Below are 14757 nucleotides of genomic sequence, written 5' to 3'. Positions count from 1 at the left end.
ACAAAATGCAGTGACCTCTACCAGAGTCTTTTTGGAGAGGTGTGCGGGTGCGGAGTGGAGGGAGAATTGATTTTGGTGGTCGGAAGAGGGGATGAAATAAGCCAATTCTACTTGGCTGTGAAGGATGGGAAGACAGGAGAGATGGCCAGTGGAGAGCTTGCATTCTTTGTTTTTGCCTGAGGCCAGGAAAGACACCTTCTGTTTACTTAAACTGCTAACAATTTAGTGCCAGTTCATCAGTTCTTCCCTTGTTTTACAACTGTGCCAACAAAATCCTTGTTCCCATTTCTTTGCCCCCTCTAACTCTTTAACAGTGACTTTGTGAAAAGCTATTTTCCTCTCCCTCTATCTTTCTTTCTCCTCCTTTGCCTCTCTAGATCTAAAAATACCCATTAGTTTCATGCTTCTAGGAGTTACACAATTTCTGAAGGGTAATTTGGCATATAGGGAACCAGTGCTGTCAACCTCTGAACTTCTCGGGAATTCCAAAAGTTCTTTTCAGTATTTTTGACAAGTCTCCACCGACCTCCTTGTCCTCCGTGTGTAAACCTACTAGTAATCCATTTATAATATTGTCCTAATGGGGAAATATATTCTAAATTCTGAATAATGACTTTTCAAATATAGTTTGGGACATTTCATAATTTTAGGGCTTCCTTTTTTTTTTTTTTTTTTGCGGTACGCGGGCCTCTCACTGTTGTGGCCTCTCCCGCTGCAGAGCACAGGCTCCGGACGCGCAAGCTCAGCGGCCATGGCTCACGGGCCCAGCCGCTCCGCAGCATGTGGGATCTTCCCGGACCGGGGCACGAACCCGTGTCCCCTGCATCGGGGGGCGGACTGTCAACCACTGCGCCACCAGGGAAGCCCTAGGGCTTCCTTTTTTTTGTTGTGTTAAATGCCCTTAAAACCTTTTCAAGTGAAGTTTTTTTGTTGTTGTTCTGATGTGGAAGGCAGAGTAATGTTATTTCTCTCGTGTTAGGGATGATGAGAGTGAACCTTAGAGAAAGGAAGGTGAAAATAGTTAATGTCCTAGATGGGAGGAAGAGAGATATCACCATCTCTTGAGATTTGTTTTTCTTTTAGAGAAAGGAAGAAATGTTTTCTGTAGGAGAAAAATCTGAAATAAAAGAGAATGACAGAGTCATTAAGTGGCACCTTCTAATTATGGGCTTCAAGCTGTGTAAATTTAATTGAGAATACAGAAATAATTTAAAAAGCATTTTGGGGGGGTTACTATATTTTACTTTTAATTGGTTCCAATAAAAAGTGTAGCTCCAAATCCTTGATTCAGAAGTAATTTCAAACTAAGAATTTACTATACCATAAAAGAATGCTATAAACATACTAGTTTCTGAACAAGAGCCAAATGTTTTCACTTAGATGATAACACTGTACGGTTTCACTGGATAAGGAGAAATTACTATTACAACTTCAAGTAGGTCTGTATATATGTATATAGAAATTGGCATCAAAATGACATAAGAAATCTAGTTTTTAAAGCCTATCAGTGTCAGTAGTAAAATTAGATAAATAAATAATAATGATGGTGATAATAAAGCATTGTACAGTCCCTATCTTTTTGTGCTGCATTCATTTACTTATGCTTTTTTTTTTAAGCCAAAAACAGTTCAGAACTCAACGCATACCTACCCAATCCCAATCATTTTACTCTCACCAGCTCTTATTCTAATATTGTCTTATGTGTATTCTTATTCTTTTTTTACGTGATGAAAAGTTTTGATAGCAGGTTGGTAATATCTATCCTATGCCCAATTCTAAAATCATACTCAGATATTTCTAGCCACTTTGCTGTCTGACACAAGTGAATTTAGCTGGTATTTTTTGTTTTAGTTCTGTGATCCATAAAACTTAACACTCTCAGGTGTCTCCTCTTTGAGGACATCTTCCTAGATCTGTTTGGTTGAATTTGGTCCAATTCCTATGCTCCTACAACATCTTGGGCATGTGTCTCTGACACTGGATTTAACAGGCTTATTGTTTTATAATAACCAGTTTATAATGTGTCTCCCACACAGGGATTTGGGTCCTTGTGAATAGCTCTTTACGTCTTCAGCTCATAACACAGTGCTGAACATTTAATAGGTATTCAATAATCATCGGCCTTTTAGCTCAATCAAACAAACGCCTTTCTCTGAGAGCTTGGAGATACTTTTGAAAACAATCTTTCATTATATTAGTGCTTCTTGCTGCATTCCTGTGTAGCAACTTAGAACTCAGGTTTTAAAATCCTTTATTGGGGGTCTCCCTGGTGGCGCAGTGGTTGAGAGTCCGCCTGCCGATGCAGGGGACGCGGGTTCGTGCCCCGGTCCGGGAAGATCCCACATGCCGCGGAGCGGCTGGGCCCGTGAGCCATGGCCGCTGAGCCTGCGCGTCCGGAGCCTGTGTTCCGCAACGGCAGAGGCCACAACAGTGAGAGGCCCGCGTACCGCAAAAAAAAAAAAAAAAAAAAACCTTTCTTGGTATCTTCAGAGACAGGCAGCTTCCACTCCCAGCTCCAAGTGGTGATATGTGAGCGAGAGATTTTGTCCTCCAGGCTGTGTCTTCTGTTCACATTCTCCTGCTTCTTAGAGGTTTCCTGTGTAGTGTCTTCATTCTCTTGGAGCCTCCTTTGTGTAGATTCTGTCCCCTGAGATTGTCATCTGGTCCCAGTGGGAGGATCCCAAGTTTTACTTAACCCATGCCAAGTACTGAGAATGCCCTCCTGCTCATGGTGGGCACATAGGCATGAGGGTGCTAGTGCTGATACTAAGTACTAAATGGAAGTCAATAACTAGCTCAGAGCTCATCTCACAAAGCCTCCTTGCATTTTTTTTTTTTTTTGGTAACAATTAAATAGCAAAGTTTAGCTGCATTTTATTTATCGCTGAATTTCTGGGGTGGGGCCTAGCCTTCCAAAGTTCATTGGGTACAGTGCTCAGCACAGTGACTAGATAGGAGCACTGAGTAAGATGACTTCCTCCTTCTCCTTCTCCTTCCTCATCATCACCATCATCATCATCATCATCATCAAACTCACTCGGAAGTAAATGAATAATCAGATGATAAGGGAATGTGACTTTATTTCAAGGCGTTTGGAACCAGGGCCTCCAAAGTATTAGTGCCACAAACAGGATTGTTATGAATATAATATTGGCATCTTCAGGAGAAGAAAATATTGATCTTAAAAAAAACAAATCTATTTTCCCAAAGTTTGAAATGTTAACTTCTGAGCTAAGCCTTTCCTAGTTATGGGCCTTATTTGGGGGATATTATTTACAACTTGAACGCTGGAGTTGCCGTAGTAGCCATAACCCTTCCGTGTGGTTGAACGTGTCCATCTGGAAACCATCTGATTGCAAATGCCTCATATGTGTATATGTCGGTTCTCTTCCATGTTCGGCTACAGCCAAATGCCAGGAAAACACCTCCTTGGCTGGACTTTAGAATTCCATTGTATTTATTACTAGAGCTTCTTCAAGACTTTAATTTCTCATTCAACTCATGTCAGGTGGCTGTAAATGTGTTAGTTTGGTTTCCAATACTAAATACTGTTAACCAAGAAAAAAATAAATAAAATGCAGTTTAACCTTGTTACTTGTTACCAAAAAATGCAATGAGGCCTTATGAGATGCGCTCTGAGCTGGTTATTGACTTCTGTTCAGTGTCTGGTACCAGTTAGTCCCTGAATTGTCAGGCTTGCTGTACTAATGACGGTTATTCATTTGCAGACAATAGGGCCAGTGATAGAATGCCTAGAAGCTAAGCAAAGGGAATAGTAAACATTTGTTCTAGACAATGCCTAGAAATTGATCTAATAGGCAGCCTTAACAACAGCTAACATTTGTTTGGGTAGTGGAAAAAAATATAAATTTTTGGAGTCAGATGGGCCTAGCTTTGCAACTTACATGGTAATATGATATGGACAAATAATTTAACCTCTCTAGGCCTCAATTTCCTCCTGTATGAAATGGTGAGACTAGCACTTAGCTTTCAGGGTGTTATAAGATTTAAACATAATATAGGTAATTTTCCCAACATCATGTGTATCACATTATATGCCACCAACAAGTAATATTTGTAGAAATTATTGTTTTCTAAAATCCAGGACAATGTTGATTATTAATGCTCCATTAATTTAGTAAAAGCTTTTTGTAGGGAAAAATTAATAAACAACAAGAGCTAACAATTTAAAACCCAGAAAAACCTCATGGTTACATTAATTACACCCGTCTAAGGCAAGAATGAAAAAATTACTTTTAGATTTGAGAAATTCAGTATTATGCATGGCTATTCCCTCCTGTCAGCCTTAAATAAACTTCAGGGATATTGCTCCACTATCCATAAATGTGGGATACTTTCCTCTATGGGTCACCATTATGGCCCATTTAGAATGTTTTAACTTTGCTGTAAGCACTGGGCTCATTTTTTAAGTTCATACTATCCCAGTTGCTTTGTGATGGAATCAACCTTGATAGTGCTGGCAATGAGACTATGACAGAGCACTCTAGGAAAAGTAACTGATTGAAGGAAATAAAGTAGGAAGATAAATTCAAAGAACTGAGAGGTGAAGTTGAAAGAAATGAGAAAGAAGATTAAAACAAGACCAGTGTAGAAGTACCCAAAGAATGCATGAAGAGTGAACAAAGTAATGTATCTTGTGATTTATGACCTTTTGAAAAGTAACAGATAACGAGGGCATTGGAGACTGTGCATGGTGAGACAGAGATACAGAAATATTGGCTGGGAGGGTAGAGAACATGGGAATAGTGGCTGAGGTTGAAGTTGCCAGAATGAAATATTCTGGAGCAAGTCAAAGGATGGGAGGTAAATTATTTCTTTATTATAATTTCCGTTCCAATAGTATCTTCTTCCACGTTTCAAGCAAAGCTAAGTGAGACTGGAGCAGGGACTCATGCCCTCATTTGGAAGTCACCTAGAAAATGCCAACCATGCTTCAGCTCTGAGGTTCATACTTACAGAAACTTATACGACTAGACTCTAACAACAGAAACTCAGAACTGCCTGGTCCATACAGGAGAAACTTGCCATGTGACTTGTTCCAGAAAATTTACCTTAAATAATTTCAGAAACATGACACAAGTGAGTGATGTCACCCTAGGAACAAGGAACACTAAACTTCCTCTCAAAACAAACTCCAGAAGAAGAGAAACATCAGCCTTCTACTCTGGATGGAAATAACCCCAATACTTCTGGTTTCTTTCTTCTGCTCTTCACAGCATCTTTTGTTTATTTTCTCCTCTGGATAAATCTCAGATCTGTTTCCATCAGACCTTCCAGTGGATGACCTTATCTCCTCCTTTTTAGAGTAAATAGAAGTCACCAGACAGGAACCTCCTTGACTTCCTGCTATCAAAAGGATGAATATACCTGTAACTATACCCATTTTTTTCCTCTTTCATGCTGTCACATTGAAAGAGGTGACCCTCAGCTTTATCCAAGGTAAATCCCTCCACCTGTGCATGGTCTATCACTCCTGTCCTCCCAGAGACCTTGTTATATAAATTCTCTTTCTCCTGCCCCTTAAATTTCCCTTTCCACTGATGCTTAGCACTTAAACATGATCATGTAACAGATATCCAGAAGCTAACTCAACATTCCCCTTAAGAGGTCTCAGACATCTCTAACTAAACACATCCAAAAGTGAATTCATCCTTTGCTGCCCCCTCCATGAACTTAACTACCCCTACCCCCATCCCTCAATTTCTCAATCTCAGGGAAATGGCTCCATAACCCAACCAAATGTCTAGCTGGAAATCTGCAAATTATCCCTGATTCCTCCTTTCTGCTGATTTCCCCATAGCCAATAGATCAACAAATCTCATTGGACCTATCTTCAAAATATATTCTGTGACCAACCACTTCTCTCCATCTCCATTTCCACACATTGGTTTCTCTTTCATGGATGGTTATAATTGACCACCAGCTGATTTCCCCATCATCAGTATAGGTCTTAACTAATCTCTCCTCCATACTGCAGATGGAAGGATCTTTAAAAAATCCAGATATGATCATGCCATTCTCCTACTCACCTTTAAAACAATTGTTTCTCATTGCCCTTCAGATAAAGTCCATACTCCTTAATATAGCTTACAATACTATTTATGAGCTATTCTTACCGACCTTTTGGTCTCATCTCTTGTCTCATTCAATACTTCAGTCATTCTAAGTGTCTTTTAACTTTTCTTCATTACAATTTTCCCACCCACACTTGGCCTAGCTAAAACTCCTCTGGCTCCTAGACTGTATTAGTGCCCTGCAACTTCACAGGATACTTTATGGTAATTACTTGTTTTATTCTTTGCTGGAGTGTAAGAGCAAGAATCGTGTTTGTCCTGCTCACCAATTTATCCTTCTCTTTGCTTATCTGCAACTTCCTCTACCAGTCACTCTAGTAGCTTGCTTGGTATCTGGTGTCTAATAGATCCTCAGTAAGTATTTGTCAAATAAATTCTGTCTTTCATAGTTTTGTCATTTCTCTTACTGAACTCAATAATCTTGATTCTCCTGTGGAGTCTCAGAGAATATAACGACAGCACTTTTAAAATCTCATGTCTGTGGTAAGAATGGAAGATTAAGCTTGAGTGTTGCCAGAATAACAAATGCTATGACATCCTTGTTGTTAATCCTTAAAGTGTAAAGATTTGTAATAATTACCATTCATTTTATCAAAGGATTTAGGCATTTGGAGAAACCCCATGTCTCCATATGAAGGTCATATGAGTGTAAGAACATACACATGGTTATTTATCTCTAAAGACAATATCTGCCATTAGGAGGGAAAAGTATTCAAGAGTTTTTGTTTGTTTTTTCTTACAACAGAGATAGTGCTATAGACAAGACTATCTTTGGAAGTTCTAATATGGCCAATATAATTTCAAAACTATTTCTTGAATAGATATAATATTTCACCTTATACATTTTGCAATCCTAGAGCCAGGAGCAAACTTTGCTGTTATTTTGGTGTGTTTCCTAGACACTGTCTGGGAATTTAGTCTACAACATCTCTGACAGTCATTACCTTACTTTGGCTTGAGCACTTTCGGGAATGGGATTCCATTGCTGATGAGGCCACCTGCCCCACTACTAGATGCCCTAGTGTCACAGTATTTTTTCTCCTATTTCCTTCTCCCTTCTCTAAACTAACATCTCTCTTTCTGTCACTTCTAAATGTTGATCTTCTACTTCACCTTAAGTCCTCAACTTAAAAGCCTTTAAATACTGGAAGAGAAGAGGAAGTGTGGACAAAGGGAGACACCTTCCTGAGCACCCAGTGTTTTGCAGGATTGACAGTGGGTACATTTATGTTACCTCACTAACTTCTTAAACAATCTAGTAAAGTAAGTAGCGTTAATGGCGTTTTACTCAAAGTAGTAAAATTCTCCCCATTTGTCTATCTAATGTTGAAATCCAATTTTTAAAAACTTCTAAATGTTCTGAGTCAAGAGCCTGGGATGCTAATTAAGATCTGTCCGTGTATAGTTCCATGGAATTGGCTCCTTTTCACTATTTCTAACATTGAAAGCATAGTTCTTATTGTCCTAGGCAACCTCACAATGTTTTTGAGTCTTCACCAGTCACGTTAATGGTCTTTTTTGCTGCATGAAGACATCATGGCCTTTGGAAATCACACCAAACAGAACTCTATTGCCCTTCTGAAGTGAGACCTTCTCTCTTAGAAATAATTCAAGCCCTGGGGAAATTTTGGCTTATTGCGTCCTTTTCAGATTTGTGAGAAAATGTTTATGCTGAGGAGCAATAATTTTCAGTGCAGCCAGAGCATACCTATCAACACAAAAGCAACTCCTAAGCCATCAAGAGACTAAACAACCTGGACTAAAATAACATTGACATTCTTGTTGAGACAGTCAGGAGTGATTTATAGTCAGAGCTTGGTGATCACCACAACAAATTGTTTTAGAGATTTATTAACATTCCAAAGTCAGTGTTTGGAAATCCACCCATAGAAGTATATTTGGACTAAAATAGTATTTTACACTATGTGTATAAATTTTGGTTTGGTCACACATCATTTTTAATAGGCTGAATGTTTTAAAAACAATTTGATCTTAAAAGTATCATGGCACCAAATAACTACTTCAAATGTATTCTCTTTTTAACTAATGTTGTGGGTGACATTTAGACAAAAACCACTTATAATTGAAGGGTTTTGGAAATGCTTTAAAACAATGTGGATTATTCAGTGTTTCTATTATTTAACTCTGGGGATTTCTTTCTGTTCTTTTATCAGGTTCTCCAAAGTACTTATTATTCGAGTTGGGTAAACCAGTTCAGCAGACTGAGTCCCCAATGCATTTTCCAGTGATGATAACTGCCCTTAAAATTATTTCAGACCTGGATATCTACCTGTGTGAGACCAGTAAGTAAGTGTTTCTTTAAACCATTTTAGATTATGTAAGAAACTCACCAAAATAATTATGCCAGAAAAACTAAGAGAAACATATCGTAGTATTAACAAGAGTCCTTTGGATGATGAGATTATGGGTAAACTCTTTTTCTTTCCTTTTTCATTACTGTCGTATTTTAAATGATGAATGTATATTGCCTTTGCAATAAAGAAGCTTTACTTTTGAAAAAGCAGTTGTAGATACAATAATATCCACACATATGAAATGAGACCTCAGGTACATATGCAGATGACAGAACGCTAAGCAGAGACACAGACACATCTACTGATTGAAGAAACAGATTGCAACTGGAGAGGCCCACTTGGCTCTCAGGTACTGGCTTCTTTACAGATCACAAATATAACTCCAAACATGGTGACAGGTGTTTGGTGCGAGGTTATTTCTAACCTCTTGTGGAAAGTCAATATCTTCCCCAAACAAATTAGCTGAATAATTTTGGGTTTGACCTAAGAATTAGTTTAGTTAGTCTAGGTTGTTTGGTTCTAAGTAATACATTTACTATTCCGTAACAAGAATTAACAAGATAAAAAACCTTCCTGTTTATACAGGAAGGTAATCAAACGTGTCAATTGTCCATTGTTGACTTTTCTTGGGATTGACAGAATTTACGTTAAGGAAATCAGAGAAATGCTGCCGCAAAATGTCCTGGAAGAGGTACCAAGTTCTTATTATGAATAGAGTATAGGCAGATCCTATCACATCTAGAAGGCTAGCAGAAAGTCTAGAAAACTTCTGTCCCAGTGATGTTTACTAAAAGCTAGTTTAAATAAGTAAAACAAACTAAAAAACAATCCCTTAAAATTTTATAGTATCCACTCGTACAAATATATACATATTCAAAGACAAACTTTTTACCATTTTTATTTTATTCTTTCTTTATCCATCCATCCACTCATTCATGAGTTTAGCAAATTCTTTTTTGGGTATCTTCTATATGAGAGGCAAAAATCTTAGCAGCTGGGCAGTACACCAGAGAACTAACACAAAAATTCCTGCATTCATGGAGCTTACGTTCATAGTGCTAGAAAGATTAAAAAGTAAATAAACAAGTAAAATATGGAGTATGTCAAATGGGGATACGTGTTATGAGGAAAAATAAATCCAGTAAGAGAGGTAGGGCATGCCAATTGGGAGGTGGGCTTGGAGGGAGAGTGTTGTTTTAAATTATGGTGGTCGGGAAAGGCCTTACCAATAAGGTGACTTGGTTAAGAGATGTAAGAGTTGGTTCTAGACAGCTTTAATATTCCCATTCCAGAAGTGGGACAGCATTGACCCAGTGTTTCCGTTATTTTTATGACACATGAAATAATCCTTCTTTTGATGCTCTAAGAGTAGTACCTTTTGCACAAGAGTATGTTTCCACCTGATTTATACAGCTGGTGAACAGACTCATTCAGATGTCACTCTTCAGTGGTACCACTAAACTAATACAGCCACACATATGGACCTTAGTTTTTTTTTTCGATTCATTCACGTGTTTGCCTTCTGAAGTTGACTATGAGCCCATTGAAGGCAGGGATAAGACAATGATATGTTCATCTTGGCAGCCTCAATGCCTTGCCTAGTGCCTAGCAATTGTCAGGTGCTCCATGACTACCAGTTGAACAAATAAACTTTGAGAGTAAAATCGACTTTAAACAGTTCATGAGTGAATTCCCAATGGCCACGTTTACCTCCTAAACTATCCACAGTGGGTAACTGTCTTACATCATGATGACCTCTCAATTTCTCTAAGCCTTATATGGAGCTGGCATCAAGGACTTGCTCTGTAAAATAAAATGATGGTATGTTCCCAACAGGGATACTTTCGGTATAAGCATCTCTTAGAGGTTGTTTCTAATCCCACCTTCCCCATGACAGTGCTATAAAATGGGACAGCTGTCATGCCAACATTTTTCTACTACCTCTGTAACAGATAATCTGGTTTATATCCTTTTTCTGAGGTGGTGTGGAGTGCCATTTTTCACACAAGATTAGGGGGCAAAATTATGACAGCCTTATGATATCCCCACTTGGGAGAGCAATAAAAGGGAAAAAGGGAAACCAAAAACTTTATTTTATAATGGAGTCCTGATTCAAGGCCATAATAATTGTATGGTTTTGGACCAGTTGCTAAATCTGTGTGAATCTCATGACCTTGTCTGTAAACTGGAAATAATAATCTACCTTACAATATTGTTATGAAGATCAAGTTGTATAATATATGCAAAGCATTTGGTGTAGTGCCTGGTACATAATGTGGATGTTCAATAGATTATTGTTAATATTTTACTACTATTAATAATACTGTTACTGTTAGAGAAGTTATGCAAATAAGATTTTTTTTACCAGTTGTTGAACGTTTACATGATCCCTGAGGATAACGCTCATCAATATATTTGCTCTTTAAAGTTATCTCCCTCTATATACTTGTAATAATATTAAACCAAGTAACGCTTATAACAATGTACTCTTGAACGTCTTTATCACTTAAGAATATGAAGTGTAACATGTTGTATCAAAAAAATTTTTCAGCTGCTAAATGGGATGGTATTTAATAGGGAACGTTTCCATGGTTTCAGAGCATCATACATGCTAAGGAACAGATTAGCAGGCATTTCACCATCATGGTGGTTCACACAATCTCTGTCACTTTGATGCTTTTCTTGCAGAAATATAGTCAGTGAAAGTCATTATCTTTTCAGGTAGGAAAGTCATGCTTTAACGGATAGCAGAACTCTAGTCTGATATTTTTTTCTTCTTGTTTCTTTAGAGTCTTGAGACTCTAGGACAGAGACCACCACTAGGCACAAACATCACCTGTTTGCATGATTATGGAGATGGTCTACATGATGTTGAAAATGCCCCTAGTTTTTTGACAACGGCTAAATAACCATGGGGTCAAGTGGACTTGGGAAAGCGGCAACATTAGATGAACTGCTGAGCACTTGCATTGAGATGTTTGGTATGAGCCTTTTCTCCCTTCTGTACATCTTGCTACTCTTACTTCCCCCTGTTCAGATGTAGGTGTTGCCGTGGAACAGAACTCAATCTCCATACCTTGGTATTTAAGGCCTTTTTGATTGACCCCAATCTGTCTCCCCAGTATCACTGCCCTCTGCATTTCCTTCCCTTTACTGCCCACAGCTGATACCCCAGCCATACTGTTCACTTAATGTTTCTGGAACATTCCCTACATCTTTCTACCTCCATGCCTCTATCATATTACTTCACTGAAATTCTACTTCAGAGCTCATTTCAGATGTCACCCTAGATGTTCATAATATCATTCCTAATCTCCCCTGTCAGGAATGCTGATTGCTTCCTCCACTCTCCCACAGCCCTTTATGACTTTCTTATGGTATGTGGTATATGCTGCTGTGATAATTTCTTGGTCTTTTGGCTTAGACAAGAGTGAGTTGCCCAAGCTCCTGCATTCTGTCTTTGTGTATATGTCTTGTATCTCCTACTAGGTTGTAGACTTTACAGTTATATGCCTTTCATGTTGTTCATCTACCTCAGCATTTTGGATTATTCCTTGCACAAACAGAGTCACAGAGGAGTTGTTTGTTGAACTGATTGTTATAGGAAGAGTTAAACCAGACAGAAAAGGGTTGCCAGATAAAATACAGGATGCTCAGTTAAATTTGAATTGCAGATGACCCACATTTTTAGTATAAGTATGTCCTAAATAGTGCATGGGACATACATATACTAAAAAATTATTTGTGGTTTACTTAATTCAAATTTAACTGTGTCATGTATTTTTATTTGTGAAATTTGGCAACCTTACATCAGAGGAAGGGTGAGACCTACCCACTTAATTTGCAAGGAAATACCAGCAGAAGTAGGAGGAAAATGATAATGGGGTCTACAAGAAAATTTTGACACTGATGTTTCTCTACTGATATTAGAAAAAGAGAAAAGTAGTATGTACTGTCGTCTCCTCACCTCTCATTTTATTTTATTTTTTAACAGATGACAATGGAGAGCTGAATAATAGTTATTTGCCAAGAATAGTTCTACTTATGCACCGATGGTATTTATCTTCCACTGAGTTGGCAGAAAAACTTCTCTGCATATATCTTTTCAACTACTGTGTAATTTTTACAATCATAAATCAAGTTCTGTATTTAGATAGAGTGTCTAACCACAGCCAGTAAATGAAGATGAATAAACAGTCTTCAGTCGGTTATCCAGCTGTTTTGTGAATATATATACATGTCTAGACAAAACATCTGGATGATTGACCAAATAGTTAACTATCCATCTGGATGTGTTGGCTCTGCTTGGAAATAATCACTAGATATAAAATGAAACAGGAGCTGTAGACTGAATGTTTCTAACTTGTCTTAAATATTTCTGCTGTTAGTATAATGAAAGAATATTTAACACTGATTCAAGAGCTAACTTATTCCTTTTAGGAATGCAGAATGGTGGACCTAGAGGATACAGTTTAGACATATGGAAATGCCAGCCAAAATAATATGATCTGGCTCAGGCATAAACACCACCTAAATTTTCACACTTCCCTTGCTGGCAAGACACAAGGAATATTCTAGCAGGTTTATTACAATTTGTTAATTGATATTAATTTTAAATTTTCTTCTGATATAAAAGCAAAAAAAGAATCCATAGTTAGAAATCTCATTCTATAATAAGGGCTTTTAGCAGTCCACCACTTTTGTACACGGTACAGTCCTAAAAGGTAGTTAAAGGCCAAATGACTGAAAATGGCTACAAAATAGTCACACATTTATACGGAGGTTTTATTCCCCGAGATCTAATGTTTATTATATAACCACTAATGTTGGTTCCTACAGTCTTTGCCGGCTGCAAGCCCAGGGGTCCTGCAGATGAGTGAGAAGCTTTTCAGGACAAGGGGAGCCTCAGAGGGAGAGGGTCCATTGAGTACTATTAGGGCCAGCGTGGCTTCCATCTGCTTACTTCAAGCTTCCTCCATTTTCTACTTCTTTCTTCCAACATGCCCCCATCCTCGGGGCAGAAGGGGATGTTAGAGAAGATAAGGGGACATTCACCCTGAACAGAGGTCCCTGGAAGTGAGCAAGATACTAGTACCCAGTGGTCCAAGGATTCCACAGGTCCCACTACTGAAAGGCAGTACATAGAGAAGGATGGAGGGAACTGACTCAGTCTGGTCCATCCCGCCTCAGGATCCAAACAGTGTCCAGAAATGTGCCCACAAGCAGCACCCTCATCATTAGTAGGTCTGCTGCTGTATGAAACACAAATAGAAAGGGATATTTAGGCACAGTAAAGTTTAATATCTGAAAGTACAGATTGTATGAAAGTTGAAACTGCCTATGAATTAACATTTCTTTAGATATTCCTCCCTTTGGATTCCTTGCTCACTGCATATCCATGGTGCCTGGCATATAGTAGGAGCTCAATATATGTTAGTTAAAAAGAGTATGACTAAATAGACTTGAAACTAAATCACAACACAACATGTGTATTAATATACCCAAAAATGACATTTTCAAATACTAAAGAAATTAGAGTACTTATATAAAGCATTAATCCTACATATAAAATCTTTTTGGCTAAAATGGTGCTTTTATGTACTATTGATTTTAAATCGTCTATAGTTGGTAGTATATTTGTAATTACAGCTGACAGTCATCACTTGGTAAGTGCTCAGAAAGGTAAAACTAATTTTATAAATGGCTTCTCTTCCAGACCAAAACAATACATCCCAGAGCAATAATACATTGTGTCAATTATTTAGCACTGATGTCATCAGAACACACTTTTCTCTCCATTTGAAGGTACACATAACCCTAATATTCCTAGTACGGCCCTCTTATTAGGAATTCATGTAAATTGATCAAACAGCTGCAGGTCTGTGCAAAGGAAACAACGTGCAAGGATTTTTCTTTAACTAGTGTACGTATCGAAATGCCAGTGGAGAAAGCTGTGATGAATTTCGATTAAAGATCTGTTACTTCATGAGGTAAATATTTACGAATTTAATTGTCTTGTGGTTTCTAGTTCTGCGATTGTTGACAGTTTCCTTTTCACCATACAACCGACCTAGTCTGACAATAGAATCGACTCAAGTCCCCCTTTTATTGATTTTATTAAAACTGTTCCTGGGAGTAGAATTCATCTTTCTTTTGGACTGTAGATCAAGCAGTGGTCAATGTGATTAGGGAATGAAAGCAGCTCTTAGAAAGAGTACATTCATTTTTTTTCTACTCCCTCACCATACACATTCCCACCTACTTGCCATGAATTGGGATAAGGGTTTCTTCTCAGCAGTGGTTCTGAAGAGAGAGAAAGAAAGGCTCAGGGTGGGAGTAGTGGATTT

The 14757-nt window shown here is 38.1% G+C and overlaps 1 protein-coding gene across 3 annotated transcripts in view; it reads left to right on the top strand.

Moving 5' to 3' along the window:
• RASGRP3 (RAS guanyl releasing protein 3) overlaps nucleotides 1-14757 on the top strand; it is a 103757-nt gene that overhangs the window by 51660 nt on the left and 37340 nt on the right. For 2 of the 3 annotated variants that reach the window (XM_070046877.1, XM_070046878.1), the window contains exon 1: nucleotides 14339-14400. In XM_070046877.1, coding sequence (XP_069902978.1) covers nucleotides 14396-14400 — 5 coding nt within the window. In that variant the 5' untranslated portion in view covers nucleotides 14339-14395. Of the gene's footprint in view, nucleotides 1-8269; nucleotides 8399-11199; nucleotides 11392-12404; nucleotides 12508-14337; nucleotides 14401-14757 lie in introns of those variants that run through there. The other variant, XM_060309587.2, reaches the window with a different exon arrangement.

This window comes from Globicephala melas, chromosome 12 (assembly GCF_963455315.2).
Source record: "Globicephala melas chromosome 12, mGloMel1.2, whole genome shotgun sequence".
Lineage (NCBI taxonomy): Eukaryota > Metazoa > Chordata > Mammalia > Artiodactyla > Delphinidae > Globicephala > Globicephala melas.
The sequence above is the reverse complement of the archived record's forward strand: the minus strand, read 5'-3'. Positions and strand labels throughout refer to the sequence as shown.